The sequence below is a fragment of the Amblyomma mixtum genome, chromosome 5 (genome assembly GCF_055824585.1).
Source record: "Amblyomma mixtum isolate Tamu chromosome 5, ASM5582458v1, whole genome shotgun sequence".
NCBI classification, from domain to species: domain Eukaryota; kingdom Metazoa; phylum Arthropoda; class Arachnida; order Ixodida; family Ixodidae; genus Amblyomma; species Amblyomma mixtum.
Window position 1 is genome coordinate 198,330,123 of NC_143016.1, and position 22,693 is coordinate 198,352,815.

The 22,693-nt window shown below is 48.5% G+C and overlaps 2 protein-coding genes and 1 pseudogene across 3 annotated transcripts in view; 2 read left to right on the plus strand and 1 right to left on the minus strand.

Moving 5' to 3' along the window:
• Nucleotides 1-6,534, plus strand: part of rho-7 (rhomboid family intramembrane serine protease rho-7) — a 47,952-nt gene extending 41,418 nt beyond the window's left edge. For both annotated transcript variants that reach the window (XM_089546614.1, XM_089546615.1), the window contains one exon: nucleotides 6,409-6,534. In XM_089546614.1, coding sequence (XP_089402740.1) covers nucleotides 6,409-6,505 — 97 coding nt within the window. In that variant the 3' untranslated portion in view covers nucleotides 6,506-6,534. The remainder of the gene's footprint in view (nucleotides 1-6,408) is intronic.
• A 9,899-nt stretch (nucleotides 6,535-16,433) lies between these two features.
• Nucleotides 16,434-17,698, minus strand: LOC149345395 (actin-5C-like). Its single transcript, XM_089546616.1, has one exon. The coding sequence runs from the start codon at nucleotides 17,399-17,401 to the stop codon at nucleotides 16,517-16,519; it is 885 nt and encodes a 294-aa protein (XP_089402742.1). The 5' UTR covers nucleotides 17,402-17,698; the 3' UTR covers nucleotides 16,434-16,516.
• Nucleotides 17,400-20,699, plus strand: LOC149345396 (uncharacterized; annotated as a pseudogene).
• The last annotated feature ends 1,994 nt before the right edge of the window (nucleotides 20,700-22,693 follow it).

The following is a 22,693-nucleotide window of genomic DNA, read 5'->3' on the forward strand; positions in this document are numbered from 1 at the left end:
AATGTCCGGTCCCTGCCGTATCGTTGATGTGCTTAGGTGACACGTTCGCAACACTCGGAGCACTGGATTTCGCGCGCTTACCGCAATGGTGCCGCCCGCGAGCGCGGTGGACAACGGCGCTCTGTACTCCCTAGTCATCGCTAGACCTAACTTGTTTTGTATCGAAGCCACAGTGGATGGCGCTTTTAAATTGACCAATGCTATAATGAATGTTCTACTTAAGGTGCTGCCTTACTGTAAACCTAATTGTTTCATGTTAAAAGAAATATATATGATCAATTTCAGCGACGCCTTAGCAGCGGATGTGGTGTGCTGGCGGGTCAGTTGCGCTGCAATGGCGGCAGCTGCTACGTGGCTGTGAACGTAAAACTAGCTTGTATCGCAGTTATTACTCCTACCAGCAACTTGGTACAGGCAGCGATCCTCAAGGAGGATTCATTTTTGACATTCTCGTATCCCAGGGCTTATTTTTTAAAAGAACAAAAAAGTTTAGCCAGATCACCGCGTCACTTCGTTCATTATACCGCAACCCAGAACGTGGCGAGCCTTGTGACAGTGGCGAACCGTGATTCCAGATAACCGCAGTTTGGTATCCACGATTAAGCATAACCACATTTAGACTGCCCACGTGACTGCAGGTCAACCAACAGGCGACTGCTGCTGTAATGCTCACAGACCAAGATGGTCATCTGCATGTGCCATCTATCAGACAGATGGCACGTGCAGCAGCAAGTTCGGGGTGCGATCATTACGTGGGGAATAAAAATATCGAATTTTGCCAACAAAATTCGGGGGTGTGATCATGACACGAGTGCGGTCATTATGCGAGTAGATACGGTAAATGAGGAGCTGAAGAAATAAATGAAGGACAAACACGTCTGTGGATCTGCCCAAATCAAGCTTGGCTGCCTAGAAAGAAGACTGCAGAATGCATTCCCATTGCCCAGCTCACGGCGTGTAAAATTGTAAGACCAGCACTGGAATGTTCAGGTATTACTAGGGACCCTCACAGTCAAATCAAAATTAGCAAATTAGAAAGGTTTCAGATGTTAGCGGCCCAGTTCATTTTTTCTTGCTTCGACAGAAAGCAGTCGGTGACTGCACTCCTTGACAGGGCCGCTACAAGCATTATAATAAAAACTTAAAGTTACGATCCAGATGTATATTTATGACATCCACTACGAATATCCTGCGATTCAGCCTTGTACACCAAGGGTTGATACATTCAAATTTCCGTGTCTCATTCTAATACATTGTTGACCAGAACAGACTCAGTACAAAGGTGTTCTCAGGGTGCCAATCAGCTATAAGGGTTCAGCAGAGCCTGGAAGTGCTTTTTGTGCAAACCTGTTTGAAGTGTTTCTTTTTTTTCTCCCCACTCTGTAGCAGCCCACAATGGCTTAACAGTATTGTGAATGAAATAAGAGCTAAAACCAGCGAAAGTATCTCAGCTGTTCAGAAGATAATGCCATCTGTAAACCTCTGCAAAGGAGCTGGTCACTCTTCAATCACAGAGCTCAACTGCCAAGGCTTCATGGAAGTTTGCCTTCCTGCGTGCTGGTTGGGCACACATCGACTACATTGTGCGCTGCTGGCATCGTTCCTTGTTGCCACCAGTTGTTTTTTCCCCCCATGTCAATGTGCCAACGAGGTTGTTGTGTTAGTACAGCAGACTGGGGTGTGCTACACTTGCAAGAAGCGTGTTCTCTTATGTAGTAGTCATTTGCCACCTTTATTATTAACCAACTAAGATGCTCCAGAGGTGCCCACAGTCATTCAGTTTATAGTGTCATCAAGCACTCTTTTTACCTCCAGTTGTGCAAGCACAGAGCCCGTGGCTTCCAAGAGACCAGCTGAGGATATAATTTGTTTTCCCAGCATTCAAGGCTACCCATGATAAGGTTTCCGTGGCAAGCATTAGTGGAGCATCGCTTAATGTGTTTCAAGTATTGAATGGGATATTTAACATATGTAAAGCCGTGGATATGGGAAAGGCTTTGTATTGCCCTGCAGTGGGTGCAGTTGATTGATGATGATGAATCGCACGGATGGTCGGGAGATGTTTCAAAGACGGTTTGTAGCTGATTACTCATGTGGTGTTCTGGGAGTTCACTTTCACCCGCACGCAGAGAGCTCTTTGCAGCCCTGGTGGGCGGCGCATCTGTTTGCAAATAGTGCCACTCCCTGTCCTTTTACTCACAGGTGTCGATGGCTGGCAGCATCTGTTCACTTCCGTTTTTTTTTTTTTATTGCATAAACCAGTAATGGCAATTACTGTGCTCGTAGAAGTGTGTGTCTGTACCCTCGTTGCCAGGGTTCTTTGGTAATGGATATGTTCGAGTCTCTTCAGGAAGGTCCAGAAGCAATTCGCAGTCACCTAGCAGTAGTAAAGGAAAGACTGGAGAGGACTGAAAAAGCTGCATCAGGTTATGGCGTGCGTATAGATAAGGTGGAGGAAGATGTTCAGGAAGTGTATAAAAAGCTCGCAGCAGATTCAAAGATTGCAAGAAATGCTTGAAAAATACCAAGAAGAACTTTACTCACAGAGATTGCGTGTAACGGATTTGGAAGATCGTAGTCGCAGGAGTAACTTAGATGTGTTTGGCACTACAGAACAGGATGACGAAACTGAAGACGACTTGCGTCGTAAGGTATTCCATCAAAAACTACTAGGGGTAAATTGCATGTCAGTGGCGTGTATTCGTAGGCTGGGTTCCTCTACTCGCCCATTCATCATCCTCTGCTTCCAGAACTATCTTGAGACAGTGTAGCGTGACGTACACAAGCTAAATGGTTCTGGCATTTCTATTCAAAACGATTACTCTGCAGAAAGGAAGCGGAAATTACTTTGGCAAAGCGCAAAAGCAGAGAAAGACACAGGCACAAAGGTATATTTAATAAGAACGGTAAACTGGGCTAGTTGGTAGGAATTCATACTGAAAACTGCGCAAAAAACGAAGACACAGAACAAGAAGGCACGACACGGGCGCAGACTATCAACTGAAGTATAGGCCTCTTCATGTGAATAAAAATTCAGTTGATAGTCTGCGCCCGTCCCGTGCCTTCTCGTTCTGTGTCTTCGTTTTTTGCGCAGTTTTCAGTAGGTATATTTAGTTGGAGATAAACTTCGTGTCGATAAAGGTTCTTACGTTTGGGATGACTCATGCAATATGCGAAAGACAGAAGACAGTCGGACCACTCATCTGGATGCATAGCGGTCCCAGTTTCAGATGCCTCAACTACGTTTGCTTTCGCTCAATGCTCAGAGCATTGTTAACAAAATCGTCAGCCTCGAATGCCTCCTTGTTTCTTGACATAGTCATTCTGACAGAAACCTGGTTGCATGATGGCATTTCTAGCGACACAATTGTTCCTCCTGGTCACAAAGTTTACAGGTGTGACCGCTGTTCTCGTGGTGGAGGGGTGGCGGTCATAACGAAGTCCTCTGTAACGGTTGCTGTTTTAGACCACATACCTGACCATGAGAGCTTGTTTTGATATGTATCCCTATGGAGTACATCTTTTTTACTTTGTTCTGATATCGGCCACGTGACTGCAGATTTTTTACTTCAAAGTTTGCGTGATCACTTGATGGCAAGGCGTGAATGTAATAATATCATATTAACAAGTGATTTTAATCTCCCTAATATGGATTGGAGGCATTTGTCTTACGGGCGATGTGAATCTAATAATGTGATCTTGGATATTATGGTGGCTTTGAATTTGGATCAAATAGTTTGAGAACCCACCCGTGAAAGTGCCGTTCTTGATTTGTTTTTTGTGAGTGAAGTTTTTTCTTATGGCTTTTTGAGCGTTGAATGGGGTATTTCCGATCACGACTTGTTATCGTTTTGTTGTCCTCTTAAGTGTGAACAATTTTCTTGGAATGTAGCACCTGTATGCATACGAGACTTTAGTCGAGCTGATGACACAGCTATAACTGACTATCTAGAAACTTCCCTAATTAGTTGTGAGAGCGACAGTATGCATGTTTTGTGGAATAGTTTTAAAGAAACGGTACTGTTTGCTATTGCCAGTTTTGTTCCTCTGAGAAAAATTAGACTGTATCGAAGGAATCCCTGGATCAGCCGGTAGATTATTCACCTGAAACGAAAAATTAGGTGACATCGTAGGCAACACAAAAATCCTGCTTTCAGGAATTAAAGCACGTACTAGCGCAAAAGTTAAAAACATCAAAGAACCAGTATTTACACTTCCGTCATTTTTAGCTCCTTGCAGATTTTGGCGTCACCTCAGTCAGAGAAAGGACGCGATAGATAAAATAAAACTTAATGAAGCTACGTTAACTGAGGGCCATAAAATCGCAGAATCCTTTAATCATTACTTTCAAAGTGTTTTCACTGCGAATCCCGGCCTTAGGAAGCCAGAAGAGTGCATAACTCCTTCTGATAGTCTTTTTATCTCAGCAGAAGGTGTCTTATCATTGCTACGTCAACTTGATATCAAGAAAGGCTGCGGAGCTGATGGTATTCCAAACACATTCTTGAGACACTATGCTTCACAAATAGCGGAATACTTAGCCATCATGTTCGCAGCTTCCTTACGTTCAAGTGATTTACCTTCTGACTGGAAAGTCGCACCCATTCACAACTCAGGCGATCGATCAAATTTATTCAATTATTGTCCTACATCAAGAATTAACAGCTGCTGCAAACTTTTAGAACATGTATTGGCGGGTGTTATAAGGGATTTTCTCAGTAGCAAAAACATACTATATCACCTTTTCAACATAGATTCTGAAAAGGAATGTCAACAGTTACACAACTTGTGACTACCGTTCATGACTTATCTTGTGTTCTTGAAAATTCCGGACAAGTTGACATACTGTTCCTAGACTTTGCCAAGGCCTTCGATACGGTCCCACACAATAAGCCTATTTATAAATTAGAGCTCTTCGGTCTTCCTCTTTATATAATCCAATGGATTGATGCGTATTTATAAAACAGGAGTCAGTTTGTTGGGGTCAGTGGTGCTGTTTCCGATTCCCTGGGCATCACTTCTGGTCTACCACATGGAAGTGTATTGGGTCCTTTATTGTTTCTCCTGTACATAAATGATTTGCCTGGTGTTGTTCCAAATTCTGTATCCATAAGATTATTTTCTGATGATTGCCTATTGTTCAAAGAGATAAGGGAATCCTCAGATCATGGTGTTCTCCAAGATTCTCTGGCAGCTATTGATCGATGGTGTGTGGATTGTAGCATGGGTCTTAACATCAAGAAACTGTACTGCTATGAGTAACAAGAAAAAAAACACATTAGCACATTCACTCGTTCTCTCCATTCAAGAAGCTGCCAGCCATAGGGGCTTAGCACTGATTCTACTTACCAATCAATTCAACTGGTCAGTGCACATATCCAAAATTTCCTTGTGTTTCCTAACACGAAAACTCAGTTGCGCCCCCTCTAATATGAGGCTTTTGGCATACAACACTTTTCCTCTGGCTAAGCTCGAATACGCATCTATCATTTGGGATCCACATGCGAAAAAGAACATTACCTCCCTCGAAATCATTCAAAGGAAAGCAGTCAGGTTTATTTTCCACAAAATACAGCATATTCGATTCTCCCACCAAGCTAATGGCAGAAAATAATATCCCATTTCTTTCAGACCGCCGCAAAATAAACCAAATTTTGTTCCTTCGTAAGGTTCTTTCACGTGAGGTAAACATTCCAATACCTAACTATGTTCAACCTTCTGCCACCAGACGAACACGACACACTAAGGAACACACACTGCAGCCTATCATCGCACGAACATATTTATTCAAGTATAGCTTCTTCCCCCGAACCATCTCCGAGTGGGACTTGCTCCTAGATCCCTTTTTCGAAATAGTAATTTAGCAACCTATTGGAAGAACATTTCCTTGGTTGTGCCATTTTGTATTTTTTAATGCTGTTCTTTTTCTTTCCTTTTGTAATCACCGAATGATGCTGTGTGTTGTTTTTTCGTTTCTTTGTGTGTGATTGTTATGTTGTCCTGCTTGGGCACCTGCAGTATTTCGAAATAAAGGAAAACGCAGCGAACTATGGAAAGAAAAATGATCGGTGTAACATTAAGAGGTTGGATGCGGGCGGAGTGGGTGAGAGAACAAACACACGTTAATGACATCCTAGTTGAAATCGAGGAAGAAGTGGGCTTGGGCAGGGCATGTAAGGCGAAGGCAGGATAACCGCTGGTCCTTAAGGGTAACGGAGTGGATTCCACGAGAAAGCAAACGTAGCAGGGGACGGCAGAAAGTTAGGTGGGCGGATGAGACTAAGAAGTTTGTGGGGATACGGTGGCCGCGGCTGGCAAAGGACAGGGTTAATTGGAGAGACATGGGAGAGTCCTTTGCCCTGCAGTGGGCGTAGTCAGGCTGGTGATGATGATGTCCTCCCATTGCAGGGGCTACGTGCTGTATGGCCAGGAGATGTGGAAGCGCAGGGAGCCCATCTTGAAGACATGGCACCAGCTGCGCGAAGGATGGAGTGGCCGCAGATGATGGAAATAAAAACCACCTTTTGCTCGTCCTGTGCCTTGGCTGAGACTCTTCTGGCGTATACGAGGTGTTCATCTTGTGATGATTACAACTCCTAGGCAGCGGTGTTGCATCATCCTTGGCAAAGTTGAACACGAGCATGTGCTTCAGAAGTAGTTCCACTAGAATGCGACGCTCGGTTGTGGGAAGAGACTGATTAATCATAGCCTTAACCTGGGTCTCCATATCTCGTTGCACATGCTGCTCAATGACAGAGCTGGTTAACGCCGCGACGGAACCTGACATGCCTTCCTCGAAACAGGCGAGTTTGAGGCCCCAGGGCAACACAGCTGGCTCTTCAGAGTGGTTCACTGTCCACAGCTCGGTACGGCCTCCGGCCACGGGAACGACACAACGAGGCACGAGGATGCTCTTCTTAGAGCAGGCGAGCGTCGTAGGCTCAAAAGATTCAGCTTCAAAAGATTAGCACTGATTGCGAATAAAGGAAACTCGCACGAATGCTGCAGATAAAGCTGGTACAGTAGTGTCTTCTTCCACCGCAAATGCTCCAAAATCAGGTGTCGAGTTATCCACAAGAGCTGAAAGTAGTGAATTCAGAGCAATATCCCGTACGACAGTCTAAAGTTGCACCACACTCTTGCAGAAAATCAATCCCAAGACTCGCATCATGCGTTGACCGAGGCAGCACTGCAAATTCTGTTCTAAACATTAGGCCACCATTAGCAACACCCGAAGCACACACACTGAGTGGAACCAAAGGGTCACCACCGACATCACAGAATAACGCTGCACGCTCACCACTAAACTTTACTTTCCTACCTCAAACTCACAACGGATACTGTAGCTCCAGTGTCTACAAGAGCCATTGTTTTCACACCATCAATAAACACTTCCCAGTCTGTTCAACATAAACACAGGCAGAGGTATAGTGGACGTCATCGACTCGCCAGCGGCCTCACCTCCATCGGCCGTGCCTCCTGGTTTCCCGGAGGCGGAGGGGAAGCACGATGTCGAAGAGAAGGTGACCGCCGTTGGCGCTGCGGTCACACTGCGGTCAGATGCAGGTGATGAACTCCGCAAATGTGTCGGATGCTACGTGTCCCAAGCGGACATGGGGATCGCTGCTGTTCAGTGTGCAGTTGACTATGAATATTCGCCGGAGGTCGGTAGTCTTGAGCAGTCAGGAAACGGCGGCGGCAATATCTAGCGATATGCCCTGCAATGCCACACCGGTAGCACAAAGGTCGAGAGCGCCAGCGACCGCCATAAGAGTCCTGGCGAACATAGTCGCGACGTTGGCTGGAGCCAGGATCTCGCTGCTGACGGACCATATCTTCAGGGTAGGTGGGCCTCCTTTCCGTCGGCTGGTGGCCACAACGTTGGGCAGTGTTGTTCCGATCGTCCATGGGCAAAGCACGGCTAGGTTGAGCCCACGGAGTCGACAGGGCGGCAACATCTTCCTCTGGTGCAGAACTGTGCCGCAGATATTCTGTGCGGCAGAAGGTGTCCCGGGATCTGGACAATTCCTCGCGCACAATCTCTCGTATCATATCAGCCATAGAACGTGAAGGACAGGCTTCAACACTGGCTATGGAGGTGACATTGGCCAGTCTTCCGAATTTAGGAGTGATTCGACACAGTTTAAGAGCTTTAAATGTTCTACAATGTTTTATAACGTCGGCGGTGGTACTCGGGCTCTCTTTGCTAATCAGGAAGTTATAAACATCTACCACGATTCCTATCAGAAGGTGGCCGACTTTGTCTTCTTCAAGTATACTGAAATTTACTAACTAGCACAAATTTAAGATAGCTTCAATCTATGCGGTGGAAGTTTCTCCTGGTGCTTGCACCCGGTGAAGCAATGTCTGTTCCACACGCTTCTTCTTTGCCGATTCATCCCCAAAATTTTTCTTGATCTTGCTTGTAAAGGTTGCCCATGAACTTAGTGAATCATCATGATTGTCGAACCAGTCGAAGGCAGTGGCGGCAAGGAAGAACACCACGTTAGCCAGTTTAGTAGCAGTATTGCAGCAATTATATTTCCTCACCCTTTTGTAGGGTTTTGAGCCACTCGTCGGCATCCTCCTCAGGTTTTCCAAAGATGGTCCTGATTGCTCGGTATTTTCGTCTCCAGGCATGTTCGATGGCAGTGGTGTGAAGCCAGCAAGTCCACGGGTCCTTCGATAGATTGAACGCTCCGTGGTCGATGCCCTGCACCTCCACCGAAGCTGTGACATGCTTAGTACGCATGGGGATTTATTTACAAAGGATTGATCAAAGCAGGACCGCAATGAAGCCTACAAGTGCTTCTTCCCTTACTCTTCTTTTTCCTCTACCGGTCCGTCCGACCGTGGGTCTTCTGCTTCTTCCGCCGATGTTCTACGAAAGTGCGTGACAATATGTTACTTTGATTGCTGCATATTTCGTGAGTTTTTTAACAAAAGTTTAGCAAACGGTCTCTCGACTTGCAAATAAATGCTCCTGGAGCGCCACCCTGCTGTAATTGGCTGATTCCTCGTTGCGTCAAGCTGCAACGTCACATTGTTTCCTCATTTTGACGTCATTGTCAATAACTTTTGACGGGATTTGTGATTGTTCGGCTGGTGTGTGCAAGACTTCCATTCATATAGATATGGCTTTATCAAGTGTAGTTTGTTATTTAGTTTGTTGTTCCAAGCTGAGTGCTATTTTTCTTAATTTGCCATGTACCAAGTGCATGCAGTCCTTAAAGGGTATGTTTACTTTATTTGCTTGCAGCGGGCTTCAGCAGCGCACAGTCTGCTCTGTGGTTGCCTTTAATTCCGACATGACAGCTGGTACCCGGCAGAGTCTAATTTTTGTGCTTGAGCTACGCCTGTTGTTATGTTGTGCACAATGTCAATAAACAGCGCAGTGCACGCATGTCCAGAGTGGAGGGCTGTAAGAACAAGTCTGTGCATATAATACTGTTTGCAAGGTTCTCGTTTATTATTTCTTGTATGGCTACAAAGATGCCGTGGCATTTGGCATAGAAGATGTATGCACACTGTGGAAGCCTTACTATTTCAATCAAATTCCCTTGTACCACTGCGCTTGCATCTGTTTTTGTACCGTCTGTATAAAAAGCTGTGAGAGGACTGTACGTGTCCTCGAGTGCAAGGATTTCTTGTATCATATGTTGTTGTGAAGTTTGTTTTTTACGGAACTGTGTAAGAGTGAAATCGCAGATTGCAGGAATATTATAGTACTATGGAGGTGGTGGGTCTCACCTTTGCGCAATACCAGGCAATGTGCTTAGTATGCCAGGCAGTGGCCTGCATACAAATCACAACAGCAGTGGCCCGGTAGCCCGCGGTTTGCTGGCAGAGAGAGTGGCACTCTGTGGCTATAGGGTAACATGGAGATGTTTCTGCAGCGACCGGATATTTACTAATGTACGAGCATGGCTCTTCTGTCTGTCTGTGATGGTTTGTTGGTCTCTACATACAGGCTGCTTATGGGCCACGTCCTGTTTGGACCAATGGAAAAACGCAAACCTAAATTATGCACTGGATCCAGTCATTTGAGGTATGATGGTCTGGCTCACCCATAAACTATACATCCATAATCTAAGGTAGAGTGTACTACAGAGCGGGAGATTTGTAAAAGACATGTCCTATCAGAACCTCAGTGTTTTCAGGAAACCTCCAATTTGTGTCGTATGCCTTCTCCAGGTCGAAAAAGACAGCTAAACAGTCTTGTTTGTGTATAAAAGTTTCACGGATAATATTTTCAAGGCAAACTAGGCGGTCAGTTGTTGTGCATGCTTTTTAAAGTCACATTGATGGATGTCAAGGAGTTCACGTGATTCAAAGACAAAAGTCAGTCTGATATTCAGGACACTTTCAAAGAAACCAGGGCCATCTCTGGGAAATGCTGAGGCCTTCGGGCGTCTCAGTAGGCTAAGAGAGCGAGGGCAAAGCGAAAGCAGAACTGGCGCTTGCGTCCTTTGAGCGCCTGTGAGTAGTACCGTCGTGAGACCTTACGGTGTGGGATGAAGCCCACACTCGCACTGCGGGTACGTAGGCGGTAGGTCCTGCTTGCAGGGCCGGCGTCAAATCCAAGACGCTTAATAAAAGTTGGTAGAATCGGGCTCCCGCTTGCAGTGCGGTGCGAAGGGATTACCCGAAGTCGAGGGCGCTTCGGCGTCTGGCAGCTGGGGTGCACATCACAGAGGTGCACCACGGGGCGCAGCGACCCCGCCTTTCCGAAGCTCGTGGGTTGGACTGACACACGACCATCGGGGTGGCAGTAGTTCGTCAGTCCGCCACTCTCGATCGGAGGGCTTTCGAGCCCGAGGACGACCAAACCTAAATTGGTACAAGAGCAGTCTCTGGTGAGGGGGCGCACCAAGCACTTTGTGCAAGAGACTTGCACTTGGGAAGTGGCCTAGCCCTGGCCTAGTCTGTGTATGGCCGGGGGAGGCTGTTTTGGCAGGCCGAAAACTTCTTCTCCACCGAAGCGTGGCCTTGTGGTAGTTCAGAAGAATGGCCTGAGGGGCGAGTTGGTGCATGATGAAATGAACGGCGGCGCAACAAGAAGAACACAACAAGAGAGGGGACACCACATGCGCACAATGCGCACCACATGCGACCTGCGCATGTGGTGTCCCCTCTCTTGTTGTGTTCTTCTTGTTGCGCCGCCGTTCATTTCACCTTGTGGTAGAGCATCCGCCTCGCATTCGGGAGGTGCTGGGTACGATCCCCAGTGCCGCCGGGTACCCACCGGTTTCTTTAATGGGTACAAGATTGGGTACCAACTAGCCCAATTTGAAACTCTCCTAATTGCATATTGTGTAAATATTTGCATATAAATCTTCAGTTATTACCTTTCTTTATCCCTGCGTCTCGACTCATCGAGAGACCGTCTCTGACGGGGCACCCCTGGTGCGAAGAAAGAAGCTTCAGTCTTCCAGTTGGAACAAACCGTCTCTGACGGGGCACCTCTGGTGCGAGGAAGACAGGGAACCTGTGATCTTTACTGGCGCAGTCGACAGGATCCTGCGACCATCGGAAGACGGCGCAGGAAGAAGACTGAAGGCAAGGAGAAAGGCGACGATAAGGCAACAGCAGCGTTCGAGAAACGACCTGCGGAGAGACGGCGACAAGGACGCAAGGACCACGGAAGCAGTCCAGCGACGCGGAACTGCATCCGGTCAAGAAAAGCAGCGCGTCGAGAACTCGATGGTCACCGGCGGGTCGCAGCAAGTGACGACAGCGGGCACAGGACCAGCGGCGTGCGAAACCTCATCGCAGCGTCCGGTGAAAGTGGCGGTGGACTGCGACGCCAAGGAGCTGGCATGCGGATTGGCGCATCGAAACTGTGAGTTTCCTTCGTCGCATTGTTCACGTCCCTGTGCATGTGTTCGAGCCGGTAGGACAGTTGAGGGGTACAGACGGCGGTATGGAGGGTTATCCATGCCGGCCCTCACTCGATGTGAGCTACCGAGTGGAATAGACGATATGCGAAATGCGCAGCGCCATCTCTCGGCACTCCGAGAACTAAGTCCTCCATGTTGGCACGGTACAGAAAACGAAACCGCTGCCCAGCGTTGGGTTAAAACGGCTGCGCTTCGTTTGAAAAGTAAAATGCCGATGCAGTGTTGCGCTACCCTCTCCACTGTGAAAAGACACTACGATGCGTGCCAGAACTAGGTGCGTTCCAGCTTTTCGCTTTTTTATTTTTTTACTCCGTCCCAACGTTTTAGTAACACAAAACGCCATGCGAGGTATCATGTGTCAGCGCGCGGATCAGTGCGCAGCTTTCGCTTTCTGCGCTGATTTTTGACAAATCTCTCGAGGTGATTTGCGTTTAAATTAAGATAAGGACCACAGCCTTTGTTGTCTGTGATCAAAATTAGAAGCCGATTTCGTGCATTTATCAACTCCCCGGTCGGGCGTGAATATATATAGACGCAAACTTGAACAACGTAATAGAGAAGGTAATTTTTTTGAGCGGGCCAATCGCTCGTGCCGTGGCGAAATAAGTTCACTCGAAGAACCATATGCCGATTACAGCTTAGTTTGCTACGTGTTCAGTTAAGTTTTTCCCGCGTTCAATTAGTTTTAGAAGGGCGAGCAAACTCTCTGGACCATACGCATATGAAGCAATACACCCTACGTATAAAAACTGAGGTGCGAATGTTTTATTTCTTGAGGATTCCTATACCTTCCATATCTGCGGCGACGAAAATCTAAAAAAAAAGCGAATAATATAGCTACTTTATTATGAAGGAGGGACGCATTTCTAAGCTAGAAAGTTCGTGTAACAGTGTTCTGAAAACGCTTCAGGCCATCAGATTTTATTATCGTTGTGGCAAGCTTCAACAGCTTGCTTCGCAACAAAGCCATTTGTCCAAGTTTGGGAGTAAGCTAATTAAGTTTCGGAAGCAACCGAACATGCTAATTTCGCCCCTGCACACACAGCTTGACCAGCGTATCGAGTCCGTGCATGCACCTACAGCTGTAGCATCTTTCTCTAATCAAGGCGCCGCGGTGGCTCAGTGCTTATCTGAAAAAAAAAAAAAAAAAAAGCTGCGTCTTTGCTTACAATATTTTGAATTATATGTGCATGCCTACTTTCCTCTTGTTGATGTCGACTGACTGACTGCGTCTTAAGCAGGACGCGGTTTCAACGAATTGTGCCGAAAGTCAACCGGCGCCGGGCTCTGAAACGGTGACGTTGAAAACCGCGGATGCGCATTACACATTACAGTAAATGAATCGAATTACGCAGTTGGTCGAGGGTCTTGTGTGATTATACTGCAATGCACGAAGCCCCTGGCGTCGGCGCGAATGAAAGTTCGCACTGTCACAGAAGTTTGTCAACACACGTGAGCACTCACCGCAAAATAACCGCTCGCTACCCTACCAGATGAATTCGCGTCCACCTGGGAATAAAATAGCCATGATAATGCGTGATGCTTGAACGGGTGCTTTAATGCGAGCATTAAAACGGCAACAGCACACGGTCACGGTTCGACTTTCCAACCCACTTTCGAGTGCCGATTATTGCGATCATCAGCGCCAGACTTCAAGCGAAGCTGAGGACGCGGTAGGAGTAAGCTGGCGCTTATTGAAAGCACGTATACATTTAGTCAAAGATCAGCTGTGAAAACAACGCAGCAGCTGAAGCTTGCCTGTTGAAATTCCACTCGCAAGAAGAAAGTACGCATAGCAAACGATGCACCAGCTCGACGAGCTCGACCGCGCCAAGATGGAAACCGGAAGTTGTGGGCGCGGTGTTGCCAGACCGCCAAGCAATTTCGCATATCGTCTATTGGCGAAGGCGCGCTTAGCTTATTTTCAGGCTGAGCTTGCAAAAGTGAATGGAGGAAAGGCGCCGCTGTGCGAGGAAAAACCTCAGGATGTCAAGTGCGTCTTGGAGGTGTTAGAAACAAGGCGCCAGCAGCTAGAGCTCGAGCTTGCTAAGCCCAAAGAGTCTAGGAGAGCTAGTCAACTAGCCAGGGAGAACTTCTCCGAGTCCCGAGTGGAGAAACCGCCAATGCTGGAAGGCAAAGCCATATGCCTGTCAAGCACAGGTAAAGAAAACAGGCAGGCAGAAGTAAAAAGTGAGCCAGATTTCTGCGAAGCTGGAATCGCAGTTGAAGAAAGTGTCGTGACGGAACGCAGCGTCGCGGTATTAGAGGCGGTGCACGCGCACTCCGACGATCCAGCTGCACAGGTTAGCTCTACCACAAATGACACCAGGGACGCGGACGCGAGTTCAGGAATAAAAACTCGGTCACAGGCAAGCTGCGAAAAAGGGCAGTTGGTTCAGCGTGAAACGACCATCGACGACAGACGTCAGATCGGCGAGCGAGTGAAAGGAGGAAGTCTAGCGTTGCCGCAGTGGCACACCGTGTCGGGCATAGGGCATAAAGTGTCCCGTAGCGCTATTGATGCCAGGAACCTTCCATGCGAGGCAAAGAACGAAGGTTGGCCTGATGGGCCGACGGGACCGAGCGCCCCGCAGTTGTTGAACGCACCCGACGTGTGTCCCACCAGGTCCTTCGAGGACAAGGAGATGCGTGGCGACTTGCCACAAAGCAAATTAGGGTCCAGCGACTGCGAGGGGGCTCATGCAGCCTCAGACTATGCCACGAAGCCGGCAAGCGCCGATCAAGCACGGAGCGGCAATTTCAAGGTTTGCCCGTGCAGTAAAGGTACAAATGCCTCCAAGCGAGGCACAGTAGCTGGAGGCAGGTGCGTGGCCTTCACGTTGAAAGTCAGCGCGTGGAGCAGTACGTTCCGTGCTGCAGTACGCCAAATCCCGTGTGGCAAAAGCGGCCGCACTGATATGATTAGACTGGACAGGGGCTATGCTCCTTACGCAGCACGCGTCTCGTATTGGTGCGCCGTAAAGAGCGTGCCCTCAGGGGGTCGCGTGATCAGGGATTTGGACCCATCGAATACCACAACGTTTTCGATCCTGGAGGGCAGCAACTTTTTAGTTATCGCTCCGTTGTGGCACCAGCCTAATGAGTGAGTGACCGTCAGGCGTTAATCGGGTTGATTAACACGTAGTGGCTCGAAACGCACACAGGCACGCTCGGTGCGACTAAGGAGGCTCACGTGGCCACTTACGGACGTCGTGCGAGTGCTACTGAACGCTCCAGTTGCGAGTGTCTGTGTGTGTGTGTGTGTGCTCGTTCGCGAGCAGGACGAGGGTGTGTTCTTGGAGGTGGTGAACTGGGTGCAACGCACCAACTTGAACGCTGTGTTACGGCTCACGGCAGGCATGCCACTGTGTGTATTTAAGTGTGCATTTTGCGTAATGTTGTGTTGGTGTCCGTGTGCATTTTTTGTTTTTGGTTTTATTGGCGCCAGTGCTGGTGTAGCTGCGGTATGTCACCAACAGGGTGGTTTTGTGACCCGTACCGATCCCTTCTTGTTGTAATTCTAAAAGTGGCATTTGAGCCCTTTGTAGAATCTTGGGAAGGGCGTGTAAGGGATCGGTAGTGTACGCGGGGTCATCGGAACGTGGCTGGGGGCGCTCAAAGCGAAGCGTCTCGTTTTTTGGAACGCGGCCGCTCGCGAACGCGCCGGCAAGTACGGGTGTCCCCCACCCCGCGGAACCGATTCGCGCACGTGCTGGCACGAATGTGTATTTGTGTTTGTTTTTATGTTTATTTAGTGGTAGAGAGGGTGGTTTTACCTTGTTGAAGCCGGAGGGCTGGCCATGCCCTTGAAGAGCCAATCACGTTAATAGTGCAACATGATTGGAAGTTACCGAATGTGGGCTGGGCCTTTAGGGCTTTAAAACCGGGCCCCGGAGCTGGAAGCGAGGTTCTGGGCTAAGGTGAGATGCTACGCATCTTCGGCTACGCCGACTAGGGGCCTCCCCTGTTATTAGCCAGTTCCGCCTTTTGGTATCTAACTTGCATATTGTGTAAATATTTGCATATAAATCTTCAGTTATTAACTTTCTTTATCCCTGCGTCTCGACTCATCGAGAGACCGTCTCTGACGGGGCACCCCTGGTGCGAAGAAAGAAGCTTCAGTCTTCCAGTTGGAACAAACCGTCTCTGACGGGGCACCTCTGGTGCGAGGAAGACAGGGAACCTGTGAACTTTACTATACTCTTCAACAACAAGCCTCACGCAATTCAGCCATCACCTCCCGAAGCCGAGGCGGGCGCTCTGCCACGAGGCCACGGCTGCGGACTTCTTCCAAACGTACACCCCTAAAGGAAGCCGAGCGCCAGGCCGGGGGACGTACGCTTGTACCCTTTTGACCGGTGGGTGCCCGGCGGTGGGTTTCGAACCACCCACCTCCCGCAGCCGAGACGGGCGCTCAAACCACTAGGCCACGACCGACGGATGAGTGATAAGTTCCCCCGCCAAGCAACCATAAGTCCGCCTCGTGCGGCATAAGCCCAATTTGTGGCCTTTTTTTTTCGCGTCGCCGTGCCCCCAGATGGCGCTGCCGGCGGCGGGGTGGACACAGGGAGGAGTAGGAAGAAGCACGCGGCGCAGAAGAGTGCGGCGGCTGCTTCTTAGAAGCACTTGCGGTGCACAATGCTGGGGCCGGACTCGTCGTACTCCTGCTTGGAGATCCACATCTGCTGGAAGGTGGACAGGGAGGCCAGGATGGAACCGCCGATCCAGACGGAGTACTTCCTCTCGGGGGGAGCAATGATCTTGATCTTCATGGGGGAAGGAGCCAGGGCGGTGATTTCCTTCTGCATACGGTCGGCAATACCAGGGTACATGGTGGTGCCGCCGGAGAGGACGGTGTTGGCGTATAGGTCCTTACGGATGTCTACGTCGCACTTCATGATGGGGTTGTAGGTGGTCTCGTGGATGCCGCACGATTCCATACCCAGGAACGAGGGCTGGAAGAGGGCCTCGGGGCAACGGAAGCGCTCGTTGCCGATGGTGATCACCTGACCGTCGGGCAGCTCGTACGACTTCTCCAGGGAAGAGGAGGAGGCGGCGGTGGCCATCTCCTGCTCGAAGTCCAGGGCGACGTAGCAGAGCTTCTCCTTGATGTCACGCACGATTTCACGCTCAGCCGTGGTGGTGAAAGAGTAGCCACGCTCGGTGAGGATCTTCATGAGGTAGTCGGTCAGGTCACGGCCGGCCAAGTCGAGACGCAGGATGGCGTGGGGAAGGGCGTAACCCTTGTAGATTGGGACGGTGTGGGAGACACCATCGCCGGAGTCGAGCACGATACCGGTGGTACGACCGGAGGCGTACAGGGAGAGCACGGCCTGGATGGCGACGTACATGGCGGGGGTGTTAAAGGTCTCGAACATGATCTGCGTCATTTTCTCACGGTTGGCCTTGGGGTTCAGGGGGGCCTCGGTGAGCAGCACGGGGTGCTCCTCGGGGGCAACACGCAGCTCGTTGTAGAAGGTGTGGTGCCAGATCTTCTCCATGTCGTCCCATGGGGTACTTCAGGGTGAGGATACCACGCTTGCTCTGGGCCTCGTCGCCCACGTAGCTGTCCTTCTGGCCCATGCCGACCATGACACCCTGGTGGCGGGGGCGACCCACGATGGAGGGGAAGACGGCGCGGGGGGCGTCGTCACCGGCGAAACCGGCCTTGCACATGCCGGAGCCATTGTCGACCACCAGGGCGGCAACCTCGTCGTCACACATGTTGGCTGTTTAGCTTGTTGAGCAAATGCCCCGCCTGGACGAATGGAAAACTTCTCGTAAACGCCGAGAGGCCCGGAGTCTTGAGTGGCAGAGCGTCCGCCTTGAAAACACCATCCGGGAAGCGTTCATCCACAACCAACACTGCATCGGGGTCTTCTTCGGCCTGGAGAAGGCTTACGATACCACGTGGAGGTTCGGTATCCTCCGTGACCTAGCGGACCTAGGTATCCGCGGCAGGACGCTGGGCTGTTTGAGCGACTTCCTAACCAACCGCACGTTCAGAGTCCGCCTAGGCGCAACCTTCTCCAACACTTTTATTCAAGAAACTGGCGTACCCCAGGGGTGCATCCTCAGCATGACCTTATTCATCATAAAAATGAACTCCATTGAAAAAGTAATCCCAAAATCCATAATGTACTCAGTTTATGTAGACGACCTCCAAATAGCATGCACGTCTTCCAGCATACCTACCTGTGAGCGGCAGATACAAATAACAATAAATAAACTGGCTACCTGGGCAGATAGAAACGGATTTAGATTTTGCCCTCAGAAAACAGTAGCGGTTCTGTTCTCTTTGAGACGAGGCCTGCAGGCCGACCCCACACTATATCTAAACCAAACCCCACTACCTGTCAAACAAGAGCATAAATTCCTAGGGATAACTTTCGATAAAAAGCTCACTTTCTTGCCACGTATAAACAGTTTAAAGAAAAAAGTTTCCCAGGCCTTCAATGTGCTGAAACTACTGTCAAGAAAACGCTGGGGGTCTGATAGGACATATATATCGTTCTCTGGTTCGCTCTAATTAAGTTAGACTATGGGTCCATAGTACATGGCTCAGCAAGACCGTCCTACATAAAACGACTGGATCCTATCCACAATCTTGGTTTAAGACTGTCTTCCGGTGCTTAAAGAACTTCACCAATAGCAAGTCTGTATGTGGAAACGAATGAACCTTCCTTAGAAGATCGAAGAACTACACTAACTTGTACATACATCCTCAACATCCTTTCTCAGCCCAAACATCTCTGTTACCCAATTGTCACGAAATGCCCATCCCGAATACTCTTCAACAACAAGCCTCACGCAATTCAGCCGTTGCTCTTGCGCTTCGAAGAAAAATGCCAAGCTCTGAACATACTAAATGAAATTAAAAGTATTGCCCCAAGACACGAAGCGCTACCACCGTGGTACACTCCCCCCACAGTGTGTGATGTCACACTAACAGGCCTCGGGAAAACCTGTACACCACATGACCATATAATACAAGAATATCTAGAACTATGAAAAAAATACAGAAATTATACTGCATTTTAAACTGATGGGTCAAAAACTCATGCTCATGTAGGAAGCGCAGTAATACAAGGAAAAAATAAAAATGCAGTACGACTGCCCTCATGTGCTACAGTTTTCACCGCTGAGTGTTATGCCATTTGTGTTGCGGTACAGAAAATAACAAATTAAAACATCAAAAACAGCATCATTTATACAGATTCACTGAGCGTCCTTAGAGCATTAAACTCCAAAAATGCCTCGGAGCCACTGATAGGGAGCATCATACACAGTATATAAAAGGCACAACACAAAAACATGTTATAAAATTCTGCTGGGTTCCCAGCCACGTTGCCATTAGGGACAATGAGAGAGCCGACATGTGTGCTGCAGAAACCAGAACCATGGAAATAAAACGTGAATTTGCCTCCTAGAGATTACATGAAGTTAGTACATAGCAAACTAAGAGCCAAGTGGCAAGCTTCTTGGGAAAATGAAGGAAACAACAAGCTGCATACCATAAAGCCCATTTTAAAAGAATGGAAATCATGCCGCCATAAAGCGCGTTTTATCGAAGTAATTTTATGTCGTTTACGCATAGGTCACACACACACATCCCCCATAACTTCTTATTAAGAAAAAAAGACATACCTGTGTGTGAAATGTGTGGTGAGGAGCTCACAGTAAATCACATTTTAATTTCTTGTTCGCATCTCGAAGAACTTGGAAAAAAAATTTTTACGGTATTTACAATGAACACATTCCATTTCATCCCGCACTGCTTTTAGGCGAGCAAACACTTGTCGAGTTTTCACTTGTTTGTAAGTTTCTAAAGAAAGCCAATGTTTTAAATCTATTATAATGTAACCTCTATACACTAAACATAACATCATCTAACCTTGTGTTTGACGCATGATAGCCATAGTCGCTTATGCGCCATAAAACCCCATATAACTAACAAACTACCCAGAAGTAAAACAGCTGACTAAAAAAACGAGCCACCAAGTCATCCAGAAGCTGGAAATGTGGTTTGCCAGGCATGGGATACCTTTAGAAGTGTGCACGGATGGGGGATGACCGCAGTTCTCCTCGAAGGAGTTCCTAGAGTTAGCCAAGCCATGCGACTTTCGACACGTGGTTTCGAGTCCGAGGCTTACAAGGGCAAATGGGCTAGCCGAGAAAGGAGTACAAGTGTTCAAAAGACTCCTGAAGAAAACAAAGCATGCTAATGAGCCTCTGTGGCTTGGACTTCTAAACTACAGGTCATCGCCACTGGAGGATGGAAGGAGCCCTGCGCAGTTGCTGATGGGGAGACAACTTTGAGGCCGTCTTCCAGACTTCTCCACCCCTCAGGCAACCGAGGTGAAGAAGCAGACACAAAGGCACCGGCCAAGGCCGGAACTACCGCCACTCAGGACAGGAGACATGGCCCGCATTTTAGAAGACCAGGGTTGGACGAGCAGAGCCAAAGTAACGCGGCAGGTCACACCACGATCATATTTGATGGAAACCGAAGACGGGAGCCTACTGCGTCGCAATCGGCAGCACATCCTGCGGACGTTCCACTCGCCTAGTGACACAGCCGACAGCGCCCACCGTCCTCAGAAAGCTAATGGCAGCGGCCAAGAAACAAGCCCTGCAGGCACACCAGAACGTCCGCCAGCCTCTGGCCTGCACGACGCAGCAACTCTCATGCGCCGCCCCGTGCGGGCGACGAACCCACGAGTGCGTCTAACTTACGATGAGAACTTCTTCGAGCAAGAACCTGGACCCTCACGTGGGTGTGAGTGAGGTGTAACGTAGCCCAGCCTAAAGCGGGAGCGCACTGCCCAGCTGGCAACCTCGAGCTCCCAGGGTTCCTTGCGCGTTCTGCACTCATCGGCGTGCGTCGCAATAAACAGCCCTCTTTGTTCAGCACTCGCCTTGTCGTACGTGTCGTCACTCTGGTACGTTACCACTACCATTTGGAAGAAGTTCAGAATGGCGCAAAAGACACACACACACAGGAAAATTAGGGGATGACACAAAGAGCGCCTACTACCAGCTGAGTTTATTGCGGAAACACCCTCTTTTATAAGGCAAGACATATCAACCACGAACCGGAAGCAGAAAAAACGCATGTTCATGGTTTGAATTCACATTTCGAAACACCATCGGCAGAAAAGAAAAAGCCACAAGAACAAAAAACAGAATCTAGAACTACAGGTGGCCGTCTAAGAAACCCAGCTCCTGGCGGCAGAGTTTAATCGATGAAGTGCTAATGCACGTGGACCCAGCTTTCTGTGTACGATATGCTTCTATAATCTCTTTCAAATCGCTCCCTGCCTCTGCCGATAAACGTTGCCTGTTCCAGCATCGGTCCGCAATCTCTGCATTCCCTACAGTGATCCGGCAGGTTACCCCTGTCATTGTTTTTAATCGTTCTTCTGTGCTCGCTAGCTCTCTCGTTGAAACACCGGCCAGGTTGAACGGGACACCTGTTAGACGGGTTTTCCGCTTTGTTGATGATTATTTTATTCTTTTTGACGGGACCTCTCCTTTTACCTTTGACGATGCTGTTGCTGATGTTCTTAACATTTTTAGAGACAGTTCTCAAGGCCTTACTTTTACTTGGGAACTGCCTCAACAGGGTAAAATCCAGTTCCTGGACATTCTGCTTGATTTCTCAAAAAAAGACCATGTGTGTTGGGTGTACAACCCCCGTTCCAAAAAAAGCCTCATGCCGTTCAGCAGTGCCCACTCCAAACTGGTTAAATGCAGCATTGCCATCACGTGCCTACACGCAGCTCTCTCTAAATCCTGCGATCATTGTGTGCAGGCCGGCTTTGACAAGCAGCTAGTGAGACTGGGTAGCGCTGGCTACCCGTATCTGATGATAATAGCGATATGTGAATCTCTGCTACAAAAAATCAAGGTCACTTCTAGCGGTGATACGCAAAGCAAGCAGGAAGACAAGAGGCCTATGGTGGTAATACCGTACATGCATAAGATAGCGCACAATATCAAGAAGGTAGGGGGTCAATATGGTGTAAATGTGTTGTTTTCAGCACCATGCAAGCTTGCAAAAAATTTGCTCCATGATGAACAGACGACCCCGAAGATGCGCTATCAAACATCAGATACGGTTCACTGAATGCAAGTCCGAAGTCGTATATCGCATACCGCTCAGCTGTGGATCCGTCTACATTGGCCAGACTGGCCGGTGTTTCAACGAGACAGCTAGCGAGCACAGAAGAACAATTAAAAACAATGAAAGGGGTTACCTGCCGGATCACTGTAGGGAATGCAGAGATGGCGGACCGATGCTGGAACAGGCAACGTTTATCGGCAGAGGCAGAAGAGAGATTATAGAAGCATATCATATACAGAAAGCTGGGAGCTGGGTTTCTTAGACGGCCACATGTAGTTCTAGATTCTGTTTTTTGTTCTTGTGGCTTTTTCTTTTCTGCCGATGGTGTTTCGAAATGTGAATTCAAACCATGAATATGTGTTTTTTCTGCTTCCGGTTCGTGGTTGATATGTCTTGCCTTATAAAAGAGGGTGTTTTCGCAATAAACTCAGCTGGTAGTAGGCGCTCTTTGTGTCATCCCCTATTTTTCCTGTGTGTGTGTGTCTTTTGCGCCATTCTGAACTTCAATCATGAACCAACTAGCCCCAAAGCAAGTTCTTCTACCATTTGGAATTACCTCCGCTCCAGAATACTTTCAAAAGAGGATGTCTGAGATACTAGGTGGCCTTCCGGGGGTCGTTAAGGTTGTGGACGATGTCCTAGTGCTTGGCGAAAGCAAAGCTCGGCA